General features: G+C 54.5%; 1 protein-coding gene across 2 annotated transcripts; it reads right to left on the bottom strand.

The window, feature by feature from the left end:
- Positions 1 to 499: 499 nt before the first annotated feature.
- Positions 500 to 23,711, bottom strand: PMP22 (peripheral myelin protein 22). 2 transcript variants are annotated; one of them, XM_088176809.1, is made up of 5 exons: positions 23,693 to 23,711; positions 16,417 to 16,517; positions 15,168 to 15,258; positions 5,413 to 5,553; positions 500 to 1,767 (listed from the first exon to the last, which is right to left on the bottom strand). In XM_088176809.1, exons 2-5 carry the CDS (start codon positions 16,492 to 16,494, stop codon positions 1,601 to 1,603), a joined length of 477 nt encoding a protein of 158 aa, XP_088032935.1. In that variant the 5' UTR covers positions 16,495 to 16,517; positions 23,693 to 23,711; the 3' UTR covers positions 500 to 1,600. The 2 variants fall into 2 exon arrangements, with proteins under 2 accessions (XP_088032935.1, XP_014746715.1); XM_014891229.2 differs by lacking the exon at positions 23,693 to 23,711 and adding an exon at positions 17,333 to 17,461.
- Between the last annotated feature and the right edge of the window lie 22 nt (positions 23,712 to 23,733).

Genomic DNA, 23,733 nt, shown 5'->3' with positions numbered 1-23,733 from the left:
TGGATCCCTGGAGTGTCCAGGACCAGGCTGGATAGGACCTGGAGCAGCTTGGGACAGTGGAAGATGTCCCTGCAATGGCAGGGGTGGCACTGGATGGGCTTTGAGGTCCCTTCCAACACAAATCACTCTGTGATTCCATGATTCCATGTGATGGCTGTGTTTTGGCCCAAACTCCCAAAAAGCAGAAGCACCTGAGTTATTCTGACTTTTATTTCATTGCTTCTTAGTCCACACAGTCGGTATAAAATCAGAAAAGCAAAGCAAAAAAAAAAAAAAAAAAAAAAGTAGAACCCCATAAAAAACCAAAATTAATCAAAAAAAGCAACAGTGTCTGGAGTCCTCAGAGGCAGCCCGGGGTCTGTGCTGGTGCCTGTTCCATTCATGGCCAGACTCGTTGCTGACAGACAGAGGACTCACATCTCACTCTGGTGCCAGAGCCACACGGGCTCCAGCCAGAGCTGCTTCTGTTCCTCTGCACCACGGAGGGGAAAAAGGAATCTTGGTTATAAATGCTTTATTAAAAATAATAGTAAGAGCAAATCTAAGTACAAAAGCAGTTATAGCTCATTTATATTACACAGAATTATTTCTCATTTCTAGCTTGGTTGTTTACCTCAAGGTCGTTAACTGAATTTCCAGTGACTAAGGTTAAATGGCTTAGCAGGGTAAGGAATGGCAAATAGATAGCACCATTTCATACATCTGGTATTGGATTTCAGGGACAGACTGGGCTGGCTGCTTTCTCAGGGCACTTCAGCTCCACGGCAAGGACAGAGCACGTTCCAGGCTGGGAGCAGCAGTTCCCAGGGCTCGGCTCGGCACAGCCCAACGCAAGGGAGCACAGCTGGGCTGGATTGCAGCTCCACCTAAGTGATTTAAAAGCCCAAATTCCCAGCGGGTGTGGTGGGAAGGCAATGGGACTTAGGCACGTAAGTCATTTAGGCACTTGGGGCAATCAAAGCCTTTGCTCCAAAATCCTTCAAACCTTTTGGAAGCATCTCCCGTCAGATCTGGACGTGCCCTTTGGATCACAGCATGTGGCAAGAGCAGGGCCCAGCCCTCCGGCTGCAGGACCAGCGTGACTGATACACGCCAGCCTCAAACCAGAGCTGGGGGCCCTGACAGGGCAACACGGGCTGGGGCAGGGCAGGAGAGTTCAGCTCAAAGGGGATTTTGCATGAGAGAAAAATCACTGCGCTCTTGTTACACTGTTAGGAGTAAGAGTTCCTTAGGCACTTGCTTTAGGCTTTAAAACAGCACATGGTCAACAGAAGCAAACAAGACTATGTACATATATGTAAAAAGTGTTATAAATAGGTTTTTTAAACCATAGATACTATATACATCTTCAATTAACAAGGAACTCTTTGAGTGTTTCCTCTGGGGGTTGGTTTGGTTTGGATGGGAGGGTTTATTCCTTTTTTTTTGTTGTTTTTTTTTTTTTTTGTTTGTTTTTGGTTTTGTTTGGTTTTTTGTTTGGTTTTTTTTGTGGTTTTTTTTGTTAATTTTCTTTTTCATCTTCTCGTCTATTCTCCCCTGCCTCCGTCTCCTGTGAGGCCATTGCCAATGCCCCTGTCACACCGGGCCACGTCCCACAGCGTCACTCGCGCTTCCGGAGGATGACATAGATGATGCCGCTGGCCAGGGCCAGGGGGAAGGCCAGCCACGCCAGGATGTAGGCGAAGCCGTAGGAGAGGTTTTCTGAGGCGTGGTGCCAGTCCGTGTGCCTCACTGTGAAGATGGCAGCGCCACTCATCACACACAGCCCTGCAGGGGAAGCACAGGGGATGTCAGTCTGGGATGTCTGGGAGCCCAGAGTCACACAGGACAGCACCCAACACCAGCACGGGAACTGCCTTTGTTATTGTCCCCTTGGACCCTGTTCCCTGGAAAACTGGGAGTCTTCACATTTGGGGAGGGGATGCTCTAGGCTCTGGCCTGCCTGGAGGTAAGCAGGGATATCTCTGCCATGCCCAGCAAGCAAAGCCAGAGGCTCTGGAGCAGACCAGGCTGGAGCATCACCTGGGCTAACCCATCCCTCAGACAGCCCCAGATCAGGGCTTCTGCTCCAGACCAGCCCCACTCCCCTGGTGCCTTGCTTAAAACCCTGGTCTGAGCCACTTCCCTGCAGTGCTGCAAGAGCTCAGACATGGAGCTGGGCTTTCAAAGTAAGAAGGTTTCTGTGTCACCTCTCTAGGTGATAAAAATCACAAACCCAACTGGGCCTCAGGATGTTCTGGCTGTGATCCCCTATCCTTCACAGCTGCACCAGAAGCTCATCTGCAAACTCCATTCCCAGCAAACCCCGCTCCTTGAAAAAACACTGCTCCTTGAAAATCCTGGTCCCCACAAACCCTGTTCCTTGAAACCCCAGCTCCCTGCAAACCCGTCCATGCCCATGGCTCCCTCCTCTTCCCTGGCACCCCCTGGCCAGCCAGGGCTCGTGCAGGTCCCAGGGGTGTCCGGCCAGGCCCAGCCCTGGTGGGCAGCGTTTAAGTTTTGTTACAAACATCAGGGGTGAGCACTGCCCGGAGCTCACACAAAGCCACCTCTATTCCTGCCCCAAACAAGCTCTTTGAGTCAATCCCAGCAGTTCTATTATTCAGTCGGGGCTGTTGTTGGAGCTGAGTTCCAAATCCCCTGCCTGGCCCTCAGGACCACCTACATTTCAGCACCGTGATATTTGAGCTGTAATTCCACTTGACACTGCTCCTTTTGTTTGGGGAAAGTGCACAAGTGGGAATTCACTTCATTAAGGCACTGCCCGAGCAGTTTCCATTCTCCAAGCACGGGAGCCAACTCCCACTGCCCAGCCCATGCACAGAGAGCACAGCCATTGTCTGGGGGACAGGGGACAGGCGTGTGGCCACCCGCTCACCTACAGCCAGCCACACACAGCAGCGATTGTCTGCAGTAGGACTCTGGCCAGCCAGAGGCGAGGGCTACAACTGCACTTCTGGGGCACCTGTTCTGCTCTGAGAACACCCTGGGCAGGCAGGCCCAGCTGCAGCCAGCTGCCTGCACTGCTGCAAGCAATAATGCACCATCCCTGCAGAGCCTGGCTTTGGGAACATGCTCCAGCCTTGCTTTGGCAGGTCAGGAGGGCAAACACTTCCTGACATTTGTTCCCAGGGTTTGCTCGTGTTGGAGCAGCCCCAGCCCTGCAGAGGAACCAGGCTGGGGCTGTGCAAGCTCCAGGGCAGCTCTCCAAGCCAGGTGTTTGCAAACAGCTGTGGGATGTGGGCAGGCACAGCCCTGGAGGCTGAGCCCACAGGGTGCAGCTCTGGGGTGAGAGAGGTGGGAGAGAAGAGATAAAAGTGAGGATGAGAAGGATGCAATAGTTGGGTCAGACCCCAAGAGGCCCAAACCAATGTCTCTGCCATGCTGAGGTATAAGGAGTTATCCATGGATATGCTGGACCCACCAAGGATGGAGGGGAGCCTTTGAGGGCCTTTTGATGCTCTTGATCCCATCAGGACAAATCCAGCTCGGCTTTGGGGATGATTCCAAACTGTGTGAAGGCGCTGGGGACGATCCTGCCTGGCTGCTGCACCACAGACCAAAGTGGCCTCACACTTCTCTTCTTGCCCTTCCCTCTCCTGCTTGGTATCCCTGAGATGCAGGCAGTGGGCACCAGCCCTGCCCTCCTCCCTGGCTCTCAGGGCAGCACTGCCCAGCTCTGCCACCCAGCAGAGCCCACTGCTCCTGCCCTGACTTCCCACAAGCAGCAAGGAGACCAGAACAGGCTCAGCTCCTGTGACCATAGCTGTTCCCACCTGCAGGCAGGATCTCCTGGCAGTGCTGGCACAGCCATGTCCTATTTCTTGCCAACAACCCTGACATTTAGGGTCACAAAGATCAAAACTGACCTGAGCCTCCTCCTCCAGCCCTGGCCAGGGGGAGCAGCACGGATGGCCACCAGTGCCCACCTCTGCATGGTCCACCTGGATCCAGAGCTCTGCCTACAAGTTCCCCTGGCCATAGGAAATGTTGATGGGATGAGGACACATTTTCTCTGTCCTTCATACTGGCTGGGCATGGCATTAACCCATAGCTCAGAGATTGTAGGTCCGTGTACGACCCTGCATCCCCTCGAGACACCCAGCACAGCTACAATCCCATTTCCTCCTCCTCTGACAATGAGGACTTAGCAGCAATCACTCAGGAGAGAGAAGCCTTGGTCTATTAGAGAAGCTCTCAGGCAGGTAATTGCATTATTAATGCCCATTTCCCCTCCTTGGCTCCATGGCTCTAAGCAGTTTCCATACATCTCTTTTTCCAGAGATGGTGAACTGATCTGAGCTCCACCTACACTGTGGCCAAGCAGATCCACTCATCATGGATTTCATGCCGAGAAATGTTAGCTCTGGATTTCTCCAGGGTTTGGGAAGGCCAGTTGCTTAGAGGATGCCCAGAAACTTTGTCTAAACTCAGTGAATGAGTTTTTCCACTGATAAAATAGCAAGATCTCGGGTGCCTTCTAGTTTAACATCTAAAGCTCTACAAAAGAATCAGTCTCCTTCCCAGACACTCTGTCCTAATTCAGCCAGGACCTCGAAGCACAATTACATTTTTTAGCCTGAACTCTTGAAAATCCTCTCCACTGGTTTCATACGTGGAAACATAAAGAGAGCCAGTGACTTTACAGCATCAGCAATTGGGGAACTGCAGCATAGGACGTGAGCTGTGGCTCCTTTCTAGCACTGAGTTCTCAAAGAGTTAAAAATAGCAGCTCAGTCCAAGCCAGAGCTCACCCTGCAGCTCCAGGGCTCTGTGCTCGTGGGGAAAGCACCAGGAGCCCTCATGGCAAGTTTATAAATAGTCACCGAGCCCTCTTTTGCCAAAACAGGATCGTCACGACTTTCCCCACCCTGCCAGCAGCTGTGGAAGCCTCACCCAGCCTGGCGAAGGGTCCCAGAGCCAGCACAGCCACACTGGACACCCAACATCCCACCCCGAGCCCTGGGAACAGGCAGAGCTCTTGTTCCAGCATCCCTGTGATCCTGCCCCCAGCTCTGTCCCAGTGGCTCTGGCACCGTGTCCCTCCTGTGCCTCCCTTGCTGGGGCAGAGACCCTCTTGTACCTTGCCTGTGCAAGGGCAGAAGAGCCTGGATGCACAATGGCCCAAGAGCTGGACCCCATCCCAGGTGTGTGGGACCTCAACACTCCTGAAATATTCATCTCCCTTCCCTTCCCTTCCCTTCCCTTCCCTTCCCTTCCCTTCCCTTCCCTTCCCTTCCCTTCCCTTCCCTTCCCTTCCCTTCCCTTCCCTTCCCTTCCCTTCCCTTCCCTTCCCAGGCAGCAGCTCCAGGGCCCTCCTGATGTGCCCCAGGAGCTGCTCGTTCCCGCCTTGCCCTGTCCCTGCCCTCAGCCTGGCCCCGGGTGGCAGTGCCAGTGCTCAGCCCCGCTCACCTGCCAAGATCTGGAAGACTCCGGTGATGTAGAACCTGCCGCCCTTGGTGAGTGTGAAGAGCTGGCAGAAGAACAGGAACAGTGACAGGACGCTGAAGATGACGGAGAGGATCATCATGGCTTGGACAGACTGCAGCCATTCTAGGGACAGACAGAACACCTCAGCGAGGGCACCATGGAGCCCCTGCCGTGCCCATGGCATTGCCACCAGCCCACCCTGGCTCCCACGGGCTTTGAGAGCAGCTGGGGGCTGTACCCAGCACGGCCCCAGCTGCTGAGATCCCCAGCACGGGCCCGCTGCCCCGGGATTTCGGGTGCCATGTGGATGCCATGGATCAGCTGCTGGAATACAAGGGATCACAGGCCTGGGCACTGCCTCAGGCGCATTTACCACAAAACAGAGCAGAGACAAAAGTCCTGACCTGCAAAAAGCAGACAGAGCCTCTCCCCCAGATCCATGCCAGGCCCTGGCTGTTCAGCTGTGCTGCAAACACCAAAGCCATGTGCAACAAACTCTGAGACAGCGTGCTGGCCAAGCTCCGAGGGCAAAGAAACACACGGGAATGAAAACTCCCCCTGCCCCTGTGGAGCTGAACCTTTCGGAAGCCCTCCCCAGCTGCCAAACACAGCTGTGTCCCAGAACAGACCAGTTAAACCAGCCCATGTGAGTCACTGCTCAGCTATTTCCAGGCTTAGTGGGTGTGTAACTCCCCACGTAAAAAAAAAATATAAATAAACAAACAAAATGCAGCACCATGCCATGAGCTCCTGCAGCTTGACAGAAAGAGGCAGTGCTCATGGATACCTTTCCTTACAAAGTTTGAAATAAAAATGCAGGACTCAGTGCAGGTAAACTGAGCCACAAACCATCCAGTGAAAGGCAGAAAAATCCTGCTAGGTGAAATGAATGGGCTAACTCCGTCCCCAAACATTAAAGTAATTTATAACACTAGGGGCCGAATTCTCAGGTGGGATTAGGCAGCACTGAAACCTCAGACTCAGTCCCATGTTCCTGCCACAGTTTTACCCCCACCAATTTCAGTCCCCCGCCTGCAGAACTGGCTCCCTGCGGCAAATGGCTGAAATAGAGCAAAACCTCCAAACAAAACTGCCCTTCAGCTCAGCCACGTCTGACCTTGGAGCAGCAAACGAGGCAGCTGGTACTGTCCAGGGCAGCGTGTGCCCCAGAGAAGCGACCACACTGGGTCCCCAGCAAATCCCTGCGAGCTGCATTCAGGGAGGGCAGAGTGGAGTTTGGACTGGAGAATGTGCACAGCCTCCTGCTGGGATGGCAGTGATGGTCCATGGGCACTCCCAGCAAATCCACAGCTGCGGGAACATCCTGTGCCACTCAGTCACATCTATGGGTTTGACTTTGGACCAGGATTTCTACCCCTTGTCTTTGCCTCTTGTCTCAGGATGTTCAGGAAATGGAGCAGAGGCAGTCCCTGCTACCAAAGCTCTGGAACCACCCAGAGCAGTGCCTGCTCCTCACAGCTAGCCTGGTCCTTTCCCTCCCTGCCACACTTCCCATTTCAAATACTCCCCAGCTGCTTCCATTCCTTAGGAAGGAGCAGCTATTGCTACTTCCAGGAAATCCCAGCATGGATTTCACTGCAATGTGCACACAAAAATGTCCAATGTCCCCCTAGCTCAGGTAGCCGGGCAGGGAGACTGCCCCTGCCTCAGCCCCACTTGCCCCTTCAGCTCTGGCTGTCCTCTACCAGTGAGAAATGGGATGAGGCAGCTCCAGCACCACCAAAATCATCATCAATCCTTGCTCAGATCAGACCAGAGAAGTGTTTGGAGGATGTGCAGCTGCTGAACTGCACCTCCTTCCATTCCTCAGCACAGACAGGGCTCTCATCCCAGCGCAGGGAAGCTGAGCTCCCCTCTCACCCCTTCCCAAGCCCTGATGCTGTGTCCAGCTCCAGCACTGGCTGAGCCAAAGCCAAGCCCTGCAGTTTCATCCAGAACCAGAAAGTCAAATCTTTTGTGATTGCAAAGGCCACGGGATCCGGCGCGAGAGGAGCCCTTTCTGCTGGGAGGTGGATGCTCCCACTGCTGGTTATTTTAGGAGAGGGCTGTCTAGACGGAAAGCTGAGCTGAGCTGCCCTTTAATTGCATCCGCCTCCCCTGCCTGGTTTTTGGTTCTGAATGCAAATGATTTATAGGGGCTTTGCAAAATCCCATTGTAATCAAGAGCCATGTCAGAGGCAGAGAAAGGAGCACTGAGGGGGGAGCCCACCGTGGCCGGAGGGTTTGGGCAGCCAGCCTGGGAGCAGGGAAATCAGGAGATGATCCCACAGAGCAGAGCTCTGGGCCGGCTCATATCCAGCCCTTTGCTGACTTTTGTTGGCCTCCTGTGTGAAAACAAAGGGCAGGATCCCAGCCCAGGACTGAGACCCACGAGAGCAAGTTCCAGAGCTCCACTAACTCCATGCCAGCTGCCCACAGACTCCAGCTGGATTAGGACAGCTAATTGCCTTTAATACATTTAAAATCATCGCTGTAATGGCAGGTAAGGTTTTTACCTCCCCAGCCCCACATGCCTTTAACCCCTTGGCTGTTAGTGCAGTGTCCAGCCCTCAGGATTCCAAACACAGCAAGTTTCCCGGAGCTGCAGCCGGGCTGTCAGCACTGTTTACTCCCAGGCTGTTATTTGTGGTTTCCCCTGGGCAGCGAGCTGGTTATCCCATTTTCCCCTGCATCTCTTCAGCTCTGTGTTTATATCTTTGTTCTTCAGAAGGAAGAAGAAAAGGAAACAACGTGGAAAGGACAGATAACACCCTGCATGCTGCTTCCGGAGACAACCCGGCGGGAGTGGGTTTAGAGCCCTTTCAGGCAGCCAGAGACAAAGCAAGAAGTTTTTACAAAACAAATTTGAATATTCCTTTAAGTTCTGCAAGTCCTGATATGCTCACAGCACTGCTTACAACAGTAGAGAGAAGACTTCAGCCCTAGGATGATAAACACCATGTTTCACTGCCCTAAAATCCAGCACGAAAGAAACCCAGAGCAGAAATTGGAACCCAGAGCAGAAATTGCAGATGAATCTCCCAGACAGACAGCAGAGCCTCAGCCCTGCTTGCAGGGAGGTTTTATGCCCTGAGAGGACTGACACGGCAGGGAAACAGGTGCCCTTGGCCGGGAGCAGAGGCCTTGAAGGACAGGCATTGCCTCCCCAGGGTTTAATTCACACCCCCACACCCTCTTTGGTCCCAGCCAAGGAGGAAAACTGAAGAGCACACTGAAGACACTTATTTGAGTACTCAGCTTATCTACTGCTGTGAGAACTCCCTAAATTAGTGCTGTGCATTAAAAACCTCACCGTGCTGGGATCTGCAGCTGATGGGAACGTTTGGCAGATGGCGTTTTCCCTTTGCCAAGTGTGTATGCTCTGTACACTTACAAAGCAATCTCTTCTGAGGAAGAAAACATCCATTAAGGAGGTAACTGTAGCATATAATACAGCCAAAGCTGGAGGGAGGGAAATTCATGCCCCTAGCTGTAAAACCTGCTGCTGCCATGATGCAAATGAAATCTCAGCAGGGTCAGAAGCAGCACAGGTACAAAGGCACCAGCCCAGGGCTGCCAGGAAAAGCCACATTATCTGAGCAGAGTTTTCCCAGAGCAGATTCTCAGGTGTCAAGGCCTGACCAAGATCTTGAGCTCAGCTCACATCCTCCCCTCTGAAGTGGCCAGGTTGCAGCAAAACACTGGGACTTGCAGTGGTTTTGATGTTCAAACACCCTGAGGAGTGTGGGAAAACGGTGAACTGGAGATGCAGAAACACCAGCTCAGCTGCAGCACTCTCTGGGCTGTACCTCAGACACAGCTCCCTCAGAACCCCAGGATCAGAAAGGCTCAGGTGCCTCTGGTGCTGCTCTGCACAGCCCACACCCCCACTGCCCCAGCCCAGAGCTGCAGGGACGTCTCTCCTGCAAGGACATCTCTCCTGCAGGGACAGCTCTCCTGTTGGACACCTCTCCTGTTGGGGACACCTCTCCTGCAATGACACCTCTCCTGCAATGACACCTCTCCTGCAGGGACATCTCTCCTGCAAGGACATCTCTCCTGCAGGGGACACATCCTCCCCGTCTGTCCAGCTGGGCACTGTGCTGTCTTAAGGAAAAGCCAGGGCAAATCCAGCTCCACTGCAGCTTTGTCCTGTTGTGGCCCAGCCTCCCCCCAGCACTGTCAGACATTCCCAGCTGGTGCTGTTGGATGCTCAAGGCCGGAGCAGCAGCTCTGGCACCCAACAGCTGCTCCTTTCCAGTCCTCCCCTCTCCATCCCCTGGGAATGCTCACACTGTGCTGGATCGAGGTATTCCTGGGAATCCCACCGGTACAGGAAGATTCTAAAGAGCTCCCAAGTCGTTTGTGAGGGCCAGGGGGTGAGCAGGAGGGAAACCCTGGGGCTGCAGGGAGGCACTGACTGAACACAGCGCTCTGAGTCCTGTCCAAGGCCTCCTGCTCCTCTTCTGCAGCTCCTTCAGATGGAGATGAACCCCTCAAGCCTCTATCTTCTCCTCTCCTCCTCCTCTCTTCCTCTCGGCTCTGCTCCCTTTCCTTCTCCTTGAAGCTCCATCCAAGCAGTCCATGAGGCTGGGACATGCAGAGCTCACGAGAGCTGCCACACTCCCACCTCCCACTGGAACTCACATCCCACAGAGGCCACTCCTGATGCAGCTGGGGCAGCAGAAAGCTGCTGGCACCACGAAAAACTCCTTCCAACAGCTCCACAAAGCCCAAGGCAGGCCCTTTCCCAGACCCTCGGTGCAGTGGCTCTGACCTCCTGCTGGCCTGTGCTGAGGTGGCAGATCCATCATCCCATGCCCAGATCCTCCCAAGGACTCCAGTGCCAGCTCCCAGTGAGGTCCAGTTCAGGCAGCAGGAGCGGGCAGCAGTGGTGCCTTGGCCACAGACCTGGTGCAGAGTCACTCAGCCTGTGCCCACAGGGACATCCCAAAGCCTCATCAAGGCAAAAAAATGTTGGTTGAAGGTTTTCCCAGCACCGCACTCTGCAGGGGATTCCCCCATCCTTTCTTCTGGTTTGACAGTCATCGTTTGCCCACATGTTGCCTTCTTCCTCCCATTCCTCTGTGGGCCAGAACACAAATACAGGGAAGGTTGTCTGACAACCCCAACTCTCACAGAAAAAATGGGAGCCAAAGACATCTGGAGCAGCTGAGAAAAAAACAGCACCAGTTCCTGACTTCTCCTTTTCAGATGCTCTTTGTAAGAAGAACAACCATTAAAAGTGGTTTTAAGCAGAGAAAATCTCTTTCATATTGAAGGCAAGAAAGTTATGGGACAAACTGATATGAAATATAAAATATTCTCTTGGAATAGAAAACTTTTAGATTTTAACAGTAAATTCTTTACTCAGAGGGTGCCCTGGCACAGGGTGTCCAGAGCAGCTGTGGCTGCCCCTAGATCCCTGGCAGTGCCCAAGGGAGGTTGGACAGGGCTTGGAGCAGCCTGGGACAGTGAAAGGTGTCCTTGCCCATGGCAGGGGTGGCACTGGGTAATCTTTAAGCTCCCTCCCAACCCAAACCATCTGGGATCCTATGAACGCCCCTCAGCTGATTCCAGAACACAAAGGGATGCGTTCCAGTCTCCCAGAGCTGGCAGAGAGGGTTCAGCTCTGCCTGAGTTAAGCCAGTGTCACCTGTTATTAATGACATTAATAAAATCTGCTCTGGGTAACCACCTGGGCTTTGCTCGTGGCCATCACATCAGCAAATCAGCAGGGGCATCACAGGTCCCCCAGCACTCTGTGGTTGGGGACTGGCAGCCAGGCACTTCTCAAGGTTTAGGGGTTTCTTTTCTTTTTAAAACAGCCCCAAACCACCAGCCTGCCTGTGGACAAGCCACCCACAGGAGAAACTGTGAGAAAACAACAGGAGAAACGTCTCCTGCCATTACAGAAGGATGTGGGGATCTCCATGGATGGCCTCCCTTGCCTCCCCACTTTCAGCACTCGCACCACGATCAGAGTAGAACAGCAGCAGAAAAGTCTTCTTTCCTGCATAGAACATTCTGCTGCGGAAAGAAAAGGCCATTTTTGGAGGAAAAAATATCCCTGTCTGGAAATCTGGGATGGAATCTCCTTGAGAGCACTTGCTGGGCCCGGCCACGGGGCCGCACAGCCGGGCTGGCACACGGCCCTGCCGACCCACAGTCCCGGGATTCAGAGCTGAATTCCTGAGATAAGTCTTTTCCAGGAATGTCTGACAGCGCAAACGAAGCAAAGATTGCAACATTTTTTCCATAGTTCTCAGCCTCTTGAAGAAAAAAAAAAGCATTATCTAACAGCAGATGCAAAAATCAAAGCAACAAACAGGCGGTTGAACACGGAGAGGGAGTGGGAATATGCCCTGGGCTCCTGCTGGGATGGCTCAGCCCTCACACACACCGAGCCTGCCAAGAGCAATCTGGGAGGTGGGAGCTCAGCCCCACCGAGGCCATGCAGTCCAGCCCGTGCCCAGGGGTTGCTGATGTCCCAGGGATCCTCACCTGGGCAGCGCTGTGCTCAGACCTGGCGCTGCTTTGCTGCCTGCTCCATCCCCATGGGATGATCTGTAGGCTGAGAAGCACAGCCCAGAACCTGCCCCGGGGTGAAATGAAAGCAAGTCCTGCTAGCGCCTGGATTTAAAAGTTCTGCTTCTCTTTGGGCATCCACACAAAGGTCACTAAGAAAAGAATCCCTGTGGGACAGGACAGAGGAGGCTCATCTGAGACCAAGGGACCACCACAGCACCCCTACCCCCCAAAGTCCCCATCCACGATGAACACAGGTGACCCAGCACCATCTAATTCCCAAATTCCACTCACTGAGTCCCACTGCCTCTTGAAAAGAGAAGTAACCACACCCCAGAGGCCACCATGATGGCCAGAGCAAAAACTGTCCCTGTGGAAAGCCTGAAAGTTCTGTGAAAATTCCCAACGAGGATTCCTTTCTGTTTCCCCAGAGCACTTTGGCACTCCAGGATTAGCACTCAGTACCTCCTAGGCACAGGTAAATTAATTTTTATGGCTCTCTGGAGCCTACTGCAGCACAGCCTCTGTTCTGAGAGCTGTGACCAAGGATGGCTTGAGGTATATAATATGGAATCGTTCCTAATTTTGAAAATAAGCATATTCCTAGGAAAGGGGTGTACAGATGAGGCAGGAGATAAGCATGAGCCTTGGAGGTGGTTCTGCCAGGGTCCTTACCCTGTGACCTCACTGCTGCTCCAAAGAGGGGCCAACAGCAGCTTCTGGCAGCAGTGACAGGAGAGGGAGGAAGCAGGACCCGCTGGAAAGGAGACCATGTGGCATTTTTGTTGCTTTTACAAACAGACCTTAAAAGCCCTACATATGCCCAGGAAATATCCTTTGATTTTATGTTCCTACAGCAGTGGTGGGCTCTGGACACTGCATCCAGGGTGCCACAAGTCCTCAGCACCATGGCTCCCACACCCTGGCTGCAGGGTGAATGGGACACAGGCTTTCGTCCAAGCAAAACCCCCTTCTCCTGATGCCAGAGCAGAACCTTTGGAAACATGAGAGCTGTCAGAGAGCTGCTTAAACCTTGAGCACAGAGAACTTCTACTCAAAGAGCAGCTCACTGAGGCACTTCATCCTGGAATCCCAGAATGGTTTGTGTTGGATGGGATGTTACAGATCCCACCTGCCATGGGCTGGGACCTTCCACTGAATCAGGGCTATCAACCCAACTCAGCTGCTCAGCTACATTTTCAACAGGATCATCTTGACTATGATTCCTTTAATGATGAAAAAGCAGCACTGGAAAGGCTCCAGCTGCCCTGGGAACAGGCAATGGGCACTCCCAGCACGGGGCAGGACCATCGGGTGTGCGGAAACCACCCAACCACAGCTTGGACAAGCCCCTCTCAGCACTGACAGCCCCGACAGAGCATCCTGTAAACATCCAGAAAGAGCGGTGCAGCTTTGAAAAGCGAAAGATTTGGGGAGGCTTTAGAGCGCTGGGCTCTGGGACTCCTGGGGGCAAGCGCTGCCTTTCATTACAGCCAGGACTCAGCAGTTTCGGAGCTCGCATGACTGGCCCTGAAGCGGGGCTGCCTACGCTGCAATAGCCAGCCCAGCCAGCCCGGTGCGGGACACGGCTCCAGAAGGCTCCGGGCCCGGGATGCGATCCAGCCGCTCCCCGGCTGGCCCGGACACCAGCAGGCGTCAGCAGAGACCAGCGCTGGGATGGGAGCGGCCCTGCCAGCGCAGCCAGAGCCCGGGCACAGCGAGCAAGGTGGGACAGAGCAGCAGCATCGCCTCCACACGTGGGTAACACCAGTGGTTCGCTCCCAAAGGCTGCGGATTCTGAGCGCTGTCTCCAAAAAGCCTCTCACAGCCCCCGTTGGCTGAGGGACCCTCGGAAGTATTTCATGCTCCCCGTGTGCCTGTGTCCCCCTCTCCAGGGCCACAGGGCACCGCTCTGCTCCTACCCGGGCCCGCATTCCCAGGGACAGCGGTGACATTCACAGCTGCTGGCACTGGGGGCTGCACTGGGACAATCTGCTTCCCCATGAAAGCAAAAGCCAGGCTAAGAAAACAAATTCCAGCCTCAGCACCACTGACATTAGCTCTATCTTCCAGGGAAACTGAGGCACAGGCTTGCCCAGCACTCTGACACGGATTTTGTGTTCCTGGCGCCACTGGTCACCCTGGAATCGGCATGTCACGGTGTCTCAGCACACTCTCCTCCCCTGTTGACCTCAGCAAACAGTTCAGGGGTGATGTCACCCAGTGTGACATCAGCCTTCACCAGCTCGGTCCCGCGGGGGCTGTGCAGGTGCACGGGATGAAGGGCTGAGCACTCAGCACAGCCCCACAGCAAACCCAGGGCCAGGGCTGGGCCCAAACCTCAGCCTGTTCCTGCGGCACAACGGTTCCAGGTAGGGAACAGGTGTCCTTTGGAGACAGAGTGTCCTCAGGGCCCCGTGTGCATCCTTCAAACCCCTCACAAGCAGAGCAACAGGAAGCTGTGCCAAAAAGAGCCCCACAGCCTCCAGCAGGGTGACAGGCGCCCAGTGACCCTGCCCCAAGGAACACCTCGTGTTTGTGCATTCGAGAGAAAAAATGTACTAATAACAGGAGACCCCCAAAAGGGCTCGACCAGTCACGGCCAGTGCAGCTGAGGGTGTTACCCTGCCCTGGTGCTGCCAGGACCTGCCCCTCAGCCCGAGGGCAGCCGGGCAGAGCCATGGGCAGCAGCTCTAGTCCTCGTCCTAAGACCCATCACAATTTCAGAGACTGAGAGGGGGAGCAATCCCCCACTGCCAGGCCAGCCCCGTGTCCCACAGTGGGACACAGCAGAGCTGTGCTCCTCCAGCGGGGGACAGAGCAGAGCAGGCAAGGGCATGGGGTGGACGCAGGAACATCCAAGAAGGAATTCCAAATAATCCGCATGGGCTAATCCCTCTTGATTCCATAGGAGCTGGCGGGAGAACGAAAGCGGCGGGCGGGAGCAGCCCTGATCCCGGGGAGCACAGCCCTCATCCCAGGGGGGACACACAGCCCCCATCCCGGGGGGACACACGGCTCCCATCCCGGGGGAACACACGGCTCCCATCCCGGGGGAACACACGGCTCCCATCCCGGGGGAACACACGGCTCCCATCCCGTGGGGGCACACAGCTCCCATCCCGGGGGAACACACGGCTCCCATCCCGGGGGAACACACAGCTCCCATCCCAGGGGGGACACAGCCCCCATCCCAGGGGGGCACTCACCATTGGAGGAGGATGCCAGGCAGTAGAAGGAGGCTCCGGTGGTGCAGTTCTGCCACAGGTCTGACGCGTGGTCGCCATTCACCAGCCATTGCTGCGGGACAGACACAGCCCGTGAGCAGGGCCCGGGGAGGAACAGCCACCCGCGGCCGTGTCCCCCCAGCCCCAGCCGTGTTCCCCCAGGCTCCGGCACGGAGCAGCCGCAGCCCCGCACGTGCCTGCCCGGCCAGGCGTTCCCAGGAACACGCTTGTAGAGAGGGGTTTGGAAAGTAAATCCCGATATTTGCCCTTAACTGCTTTAGCCCCAGCGGCACAGGAACAGAAGCTCTTTATGCTCTTTAAACACGGAGCGAGTCCCGCGAGGCCGCGCTTCCCTCCCCTCGCCGGCCTCGCCCGCTGCCTGGCCGGGATATTTGAGTGCTTCCACGTGATTCCTAACGGCTCGGAAGATTTTTGTAACGTTTTCCATTACTATTACCAAAAAAAAAAAAAAAAAAAAAAAAAAAAAATAAAAAAAAAAAAATAAAACGGGAAAGAAGCCCCTGGTGAAGCAAGCTTGGAAGTCACCAGCTCCACAGAACAGCCGCCTTAAAGCCAACTCAAACCTCTCCCCGAGCAGCTGACGTGTTCACTGGGCTGCAGCCCCAGGACAGTGCTGGGAAGCCTCTGTTCTGCATCCAGCCCTCGCTCCTGCCGCTGTTCACACAGATTCAGCCTTGGAAGTTGCATTAGGAAAAAGAGGCTGTGCCTTATTCCCAGCCGCAAAGGAGGAAAGCTGGGGAGCAGAACTGTGCTGAGTCCGTGCCCAGCCAGCCCCGTTTAGGGACTTTGCTCAGACTGGCTCTTCTGGTCCTGTAAGTGAAGATCAATAGCAGGTGGAGGTCCCTTATGAAAGGGGAGAGCATCATCACATCAAAGGAGGGGATTTTGGGAGCTCCGTGGCTGCTCCTTGATGTGAGCCAGCCTGGGGAAGATAAGGAGATGGTTTCCAACAGTCCTCGTGTCTCTGTACCAACGTGGATGCCCTGGGCAGCCACCACAGAACATAACCAAGCTTTCCCTGACAGCACAAACTCCCAAATCCTACTGTTACTGAGACCAGCAACCAGCCAGTAAAAGGGTTCCTGCTAACAGCCAGGCTGTAAAACCAGACGTAAATAAAAATAACTCCTCCTGCTCGTGCCACGCCATGTCCCTGCCTCGTGGAAGCCCAGAGCAGGGAAAACCCGAAGCAGGGAAAACCCGTACTCACATTAACGATGGTAGAGACGAAGAGCAGCACCAGCACGGTGACGTGGAGGACGATGATCCCCAGCAGCAAGAGCAGCATCTTGGCGGTGGTGGAGGGCAGAGCTGCAGCGGGACAGGGAAGATGCTGAGTGTGTGTGTGTCTGTCTGTCCGTGCGTCTGTTCGGGGGCAGCAGGAACGCTCCGCTCTGCCCCACCCGGCGCGGGGATGCTGCTGGGGCACTGCCGGGGTTCTCTCCGCTGAGGGTCCGAACCCTCTGCCCGCTCCCCGATGTCCCCCGGGGGTCCCCCGAGACCTTCCGCCGAGCCTGTTCTCCCTCTCCCACCCAGGGGGCTCCTCCCAGTCCCCTCCCCGGGGACCTTCAAAGGGGGGGCGCTCCCACAGCCCCTCTCCCCGAGAAGGGTCCGATCCCCCTCTCCAACGGGAATGTGCTCCCCGCCCAAGCCCCGGTTGAGGGCTCGGTCTCGGCGCATCGCACCCGAGGGGCTGCCCCTGCCCCGTTCCGCAGGGAAAGGAGGGCGGGAGTGCCTTGCCCACCCACCTATGGGAGCAGTGTGATTCTGTCGGCCCCCACCCCCAGGGGGAATTTTACCGGGGTCATCTGCCCTGGCGACCCCCGGAGAGAGGGCAGGGGGCGGGGAGTAGGAGCGATAGTCCCTGCCCTCGGCCCATCTCCCCTCGGCTGTCCCAGCGGAGACTCTCCTGGCCCCTGTCCCGAGCTGAGGGGGAAATTCTCCAGGCCATCTCTCCCTCAGTGAAGAGGAGAGGGAGACCTGCCCTGACCCCTCTGCTTAGAGAAGCCCCAGAGCGGGGCTGCTCCTCCCCTCCCCCTCGGCTGCGAGTCCCCGGCGAGTCTCTCCAGCCCGTGTCCCCCCCGGTGCGCCCGCTCCCCCGGCGGGGACGGGCGCTCCGTACTCACATCGCGGCGGAGCGGAGCGCGCTGGCGGCGGAGCAGCGGGCGCGGAGCGGAGCGGGCGGCGGCGCTGTCAAGTTTCCCCTTTAACAGGGGCCACCGCCCCGTTTGCGTCTGCGGCACGGGGAGGGCTCAGCCGCCGCCCGCCGCCCTCCTATAAATGGGGCAGCGTCCGGCCCTGGCCCCGCCGCCTCCCCCCGGGACACGGCCGGGAGCCGCTCACGGAGCCGCCGCGGTCCCCGGGACACGGCTCCCGAGCCGCTCCCTGCCCCGGCCGCTCCCGCCCGACAGCGAGGAGATTGGAGAGAGAACAAGAGACGGGCACCGCGTTCTCCTGAGCCCCCACTGCCCAGGCAGCCGTGGAGCAAGGCGGGGGAGAGGTGGCCGTGCCCCGCTCTCCGAGCAGCCCCCGTGGGTAGGGGATGTCCCACAGCGTGGGTGCTGCAGCCCCGGGGTGTGTGAGCAGGACCGGCCGGTGTCCGGAGAGGACAGAGCTCTCCACATTGGGGGTCCTCTCACCCCGGCCCAGGGGGTTTGTGCAGGCCTGGGCAGGATCCGTGGCACAAGATTTGGGGAACGAGCATCTGGCTGAGCTGAAGAGATTCTAGCACTTGGAGTCGACCTTTTTTAGCATTTGAGAGCCAAATTAGGTAGAACTGAGCAACTTTTCACTAAACGGAGGGTGCAATTTTCCACAGTTCTGGAGCACACTCAGAGAGTTAGGACTGGAGAAGGCTCTGGGGAGAGCTGAGAGCCCTTCCAGTACCTAAAGGGGCCCCAGAAGAGCTGGAGAGGGATTTGGGACAAGGGATGAAGTGCCAGGACACGGGGAATGGCTTCCCACTGCCAGAGGGCAGGGTCATGTGGGATACTGAGGAGAAATTCTTCCCTGTGAGGGTGGGCAGGCCCTGGCACAGCTGTGGCTGCCCCTGGATCCCTGGCAGTGCCCAAGGCCAGGTTGGACACTGGGGCTTGGAGTAGCCTGGGACAATGGGAGGTGTCTCTGGCCATGGCAGGGGTGGCACTGGGTGATCTTTAAGGTTCCTTACAGCCCAAACCAGTCTGTGATTCTCTGACTCAGGTGCTCGGGAAGGAAGGGGTGGCTGCTCTGCCGCCCTCTCTCATTCCATCCAATCTGTTCAGACAACCCCCCCTCACACACAGAGTTCACCCCCAGTTCCCAAATAATCCCGCCAGGAGATCTGCATGCTCTTGAGCACTAACGCAAATCCCCAACCCTCCCCTCTCCGCGCACCAGCTCCAGACTCGTCCCGCATTGTTGCACAAACGAGGGAATTCGGCATCCAGCCACCGGGTCTGTAAATCTTGGGAGAAGGGAGCTGGGGAAGCGTGCTTGGCTCCTCTCTCCTGGCAAGCAGAGCCGTGTTCCCGCAGCACGGGCTCCTCACACTCACGGAAGGGGTCCCGGCACAGGCTCCAGCCAGGCAGTGGGAGTGGAGCTATGAACACCCGGGGGTTCGGGGGAGAGAGGCAGCGGCTGAAACGAGATTCCAAAGGATGCGGTTTCCCTTTCCCTCCAAAAAATCTCGCCAATTCCTCTGCTGCTACAGCCCCTCTGCACCCTGTGACGCCTGTCGGTGCCATCCAGAGCACCGAAACATCCGCGCCACCATCAGAACGTTCCTGGCTAACGAGGCTGATTGAGCCGGGTGCCTGAGGGAGCCCCTGCGCTCGGGGCTGAGACAGAAAGGTCTTGTCCCCAGGGCTGCGATCCAGGCTCTGCTAGAGACTGAGACTCAGTTTCTGATCTCGGTTTGCGGATCTGAGATCTCGGCTGTTGTTTCCGGACAAAACATTCAACCTGTTCCCTGGAGCAGAGCGGGACGCAGGGTGGGGGAAGGCTTTCGGAGGTGTGGGGGTCACAGACAGCTCCCGAGCTCCTCCGTGAGCTCGGGACAGCAAAATTGCCCCAGCTCCGCTTCTGAAAAAGATGCATAAAGCAGCTTTTTAAGCGTGGGGAGAAATACCTGAAAGTCATACCAGGAAAAAAAGCAGTTTGTAGGTAACAAAGCCAGTTTTGGCTGAGAGCCGTGGATTGGAAACGGTGGAGAATGCCCAGAAAGAAGAGCCCTGCTCCTAGCACACTTCTTTTGGAAAGGTGCACTGTTCAAACCGAGCAGGGCTTTGGACAAACATCAGCTGCTGCTGTGAGTGCTGTGACAGAGCTCTGGCACCGGGCTGGGGCAAGGCTCCTCTCCACGCTTTCTGTCAGCCAGAGATGCTGGAGGGAGCCTGTGCAGGGAAGAGAGGAGGCGAGGAAGTGAGGATGGTCACAGCGGAGCCCTCGGGGAGTGAGGATGGTCACAGCGGAGCCCTCGGGGTTCTGCTGGAGAGACAAGGTCACAGCCAAGGCGGGACGGGCTGCAGGCGCTCCCGACGCTCCCCGGGGCTCGGTGGCAGTGCCACCCCGCCGAAGTCAAAGCAGGCGCCACAATAAATTGGAAAAATGTTTTGTGTACAAACAAGATTCGCCACAGGCTGTGCTGGGAACACTGGAAGATTGACGAGTTGTATAAACTCTGGGTAAAAAATGTGGATTTCTCACTTTGAATCTATTGCATAGGACTACTTCCAATAAACATCAGTTTTAGCTTGAAGTTCTAGAATAAAATGATGAGAATCCAGGAGGCAAAGTGGGGTTTCTATCACTTTATGGGGCTCAGATGCTAATCTGACAAGGCAGGGATGGACTGAAATGGATCTAATGCTCATTTAACTGTGAGGCATCAATGGAACCAGCACATCAGGGCTCTGCTCATCCCTTTCCTCGGGCCAGGTGAACGAAACCCCTCTTAAGACAAACCATTCCCAACTACACAAAAAGGCAACATTTCCTCTGTATGTCTTTGTGAGGATGAACTTGTTTAGTCCCACATTTTGCTCTCTCATCACAGTTTTAGGGACTCGCTTCCTGTTCCCTACCCTGGTGATTAAGACCATGAGCGTGGAGAGTTTGAAATGCAAAGGGCAGGGGCCGAAATCGGCGCTGCCTTCAGCAAACCCCTCCTGCCGTTCGCTGGGGGCTGGGGAGGGAACGAGGCGGGGAAAATCCTGTTTTCAAACTACTGTGCCACTAGGAGAAGGAGGAGAGCAAGATATGGTTTGCACTTCATGCAGGATCTATAGTGTCCCCTCAAAGAACACATATGCAGATGTGTATATATATATATATATTATATATATATATGTAAATATATAAATATATTCAAATGTATAGATATATATAGATGTAAACATATATTTACACCGGTGGAATGGGTATTGGAAAAATATTACAACAAGAAGAAAACATAAAGGGAGACTTTCTATTCAGCAAACTTCAATAACAAAAGGTGTAATGTATCTTGGAGGGATTGACTTATTTTTCCTGACTTGGTTTCTACAAGTTCAAGAAGAATTTGTAAAATACTTTAGTCCTGTCTGCATTCATGACCCCAAACCAACTTCATCCAACTTTTTTCTTTCCTTTCCAAGCCAGTCATCAGCACTGATAGAGCCAGGCTGAAATCACTGGAGAAAATCCCACTGACTTCAAGGAAACTAAAATTTACCCACGGACCCCAAAACCCTCAAAAAATCAACTGAGCTCCGCAGCTGGAACTGTGAACATCCTCAGATACTTTCTGAGCTGCTGGTTCATGCTCCTCTCCTGCCAGCACAGAACAGATCCCCCAGAGGACACAGGTCTAAACCAGCTTCGAGCCACACTTTTGCCCAAACTGTTGACTTTTACACATCTGGCTCCAGCGGTGCCAGATGTGGCCCCTTTTTCAGTCCTCTCCAGGGTCCCAGAGTTGCCACTGCTGCTCTGAGGGTGTGGATGATCTGTGCCCCGCAGATCCCTGCTGAGGAACACAGCAGATGCTGCACGAGCTCCAAGAGCAACTTGAGCAAGAGCATGTGAAACAAATCCATTGGGGGATATTAAACCCAAGGACAGCCCTGTCTGCTCAGGAAGTCCTTGGGATACTAATCACTGGAAGCTGGGAAAGTGGACTGGGAGAATCTCACAGAGCTCTTGCTGCCTTCTGGTGCTTTTATCTCAGCATCTCCTGTTGGCTCTGGCAGAGGCTGCACCAGAGGCTGCACTTTGGCCTGAGCTAGCACAAGCATTTCTGTGATCCTACACTGCCCAAATTTTCCTTTAGCATTTTGCCAAAGTTTTCTCCCTTTTTTCCATAATAGCAATGAGTTTAGGATTGGTTTTTTTCCTGACTGCTGATGCTGTTTGGGGAATTCTCTCTCCCTTGAGCACAATAATCTGCACTAGTTATGCAATACATTGTTAACATGGGTTTTGGCAAGCTTTGATTTCACCCAAATTCATATCAGACCCTTCCAGGACATTCAATGGTTTTTGTTTTCTTAAACAACAAAACCTCCTTTCTGAGAAGTTTCTTGCTAGCCTGCCTGGAGTGTTCACCTGGATCCTGAAACTGAAACGAAGCAACAGTGTCCTGGGTTTATTAATATATTGTCTTTCCTCCAGTCAGTAAACAATTAATTTACACACCCAGCTCTGCAGCAGTGATGCAAATGGAATGATGCAAAAGGGTGGGAATATGGTTGTAAGATGCAAAGGAATTTCCACAGAGTTACTTTCTCAGCAACTTGGCTGATAGAGGCAGCAATAAACCAGCAATAAATAGCAATAAAAGCAGACACATCGTTCTTGTGGAGAAAAGAGCCATCCCCTCAGTACAGAAAGGTGGAAGATGGGCCTGGACTATGATTTAGAAGTGATCCCTGAAAGGAAATCATTTAATGGCAAGGCAGCAAAGGCATCTTAGCCATCAGCAGGAGGAGGCAGGGCTGTTGTTTCATCTCCTAGAGCACATCAAAGGCTGCTCAAATCCCAAAGCCAGCCCTGCAGGGATTAAATGGAGCAGCTTCACTCAGCAACAGCTCTGTCATGGAAAGCAAATCCCTCCCTGTGCAGGAGAGCTGGCCACGAGCCTCGTGTTCATTGAAATTGCACCCAAACCCTCTCCCTGCAGAGCCATTCGACAGGAGTTTGTGGCAGGGCAGGTTCCCCTCAGGGGAAGAAGGCTCACACTGAAGCACACATAGGATGCCCTGATCAAAGTGTCTGGTGGAATTGGGATATATCAGCTGCCAGAAGAAGTAACATCAGTACTGTCAACTTATGGAAAACTGGCGTGGAGAGAACGAAACCCCAGAGGGAGCTGGGAATTCTCTAACGTCTGGGAAATTGCTGCAGGAAAGTGGAAAGTATTTGTGAAAGAAATTAGAGGAGCTGAAGCTGAAATTCCTCTGGTCATGGCTCTAACAGAGGAAAGAAACTCTTTGGCAGTGCTGTGGAAAGGAGCATCAAGAGGCCAGGACAGCAAGAGAAAATGGAGTTGGGTAATTGCAGCACCACATAAATGCTGGCAGTTAGGAGAAAGCCCTAAAGGAGCTGGGTCAGTGGGAAAGATCAGTGTTTGAGGAGCTCCAAAAGCAAAATTGGAGAAAAGTGGAGACTGATCCTGGCGTGCCCTCACTGTAAAACAGAGCTCAGATATTTTTGAAATGACTCAAAAACAAAGGTGGAAGTGAAACGAAGGCAAAGCTGTTGCTGATACCAGGACTTGGCTCTGGGTATTCCAAGGCTGGAGCCTTTCAGCAAAGGGCTGTGGGTGCCTCTGCGCCCCACACTCAGCTGGGGACAAACTCCTGGGGCCCAAAAGCCTGGTAAGTTTGCCTGAGCACATCTGGAGTGGGTCTGCAGACAAATGGAGGAGCCAAAATCACCAGGGGCTGGGAAGGCTTTGGGCAAAGAGCAAAGACAGAGAACAGCAGGGAGCCACTGACTTCTTTGGGAGGCAGGAAAGTGGAGAAAGGGAAGGTGAAATCAGCTGGGCAGTTTCTCCTGCTCACAGTTGTCTCTTTCCTTTGGAAAGGGAGGCTGCTGCCTCCGATGGATTCTGGCCCCAAGACACACAAAGTAGAGGAAATCTATTTTTAGTCTCGACAAAAGTGCTAGTAAAGAAAAAAAAAGGTTAGAAAGACAATTGCTTCCTGTTTAGGGCTGGTGCTGGGAGGGAGATCCTGCCAGGGCACTGAGGCCAGGCAGGAGCTGGGGCCAGGGAGGGTGAGGAGGGCAGAGGGGGGTGAGCAGGAATCATCTGGGGATGGGAGACAAGGAAAGAGCTCCCAGCTCCTGCGAGCCCCCACGCTGGGCTGGTGGTCCCTGCCCTGGATTCCCGAGGGAGGGAGGGACTCCAGCCCCTTTGGGATTCCTGGTGCCCACAGGCTTTAGGCTGAGCTCAACAGCTGAGGTTAAAAGACTCAAGAGATATAATAGTCTAAGGAGAAAAACTGCAAAGTGGCTTTCACACTCACCCTCAGTTTGATTGAAGACTTATCCCTCTGAAAATTCCAAT

Source organism: Sturnus vulgaris, chromosome 20 (assembly GCF_052056855.1).
Source record: "Sturnus vulgaris isolate bStuVul1 chromosome 20, bStuVul1.hap1, whole genome shotgun sequence".
In the NCBI taxonomy this organism is placed as follows: Eukaryota; Metazoa; Chordata; class Aves; order Passeriformes; family Sturnidae; genus Sturnus; species Sturnus vulgaris.
This window is presented reverse-complemented; position numbering and strand designations above follow the sequence as displayed.

Excerpts from the sequence above, each read along its gene's own strand:
- PMP22 (XM_088176809.1), bottom strand. The coding sequence starts at position 16,494 with ATGCTGCTCTTGCTGCTGGGGATCATCGTCCTCCACGTCACCGTGCTG. Across the intron at positions 5,554-15,167 it reads CCTGGCATCCTCCTCCAATG|AATGGCTGCAGTCTGTCCAA; the intron begins GTGAGTGCCCCC and ends GTCTGTCCCTAG. Across the intron at positions 1,768-5,412 it reads AGTCTTCCAGATCTTGGCAG|GGCTGTGTGTGATGAGTGGC; the intron begins GTGAGCGGGGCT and ends CTTCCCCTGCAG.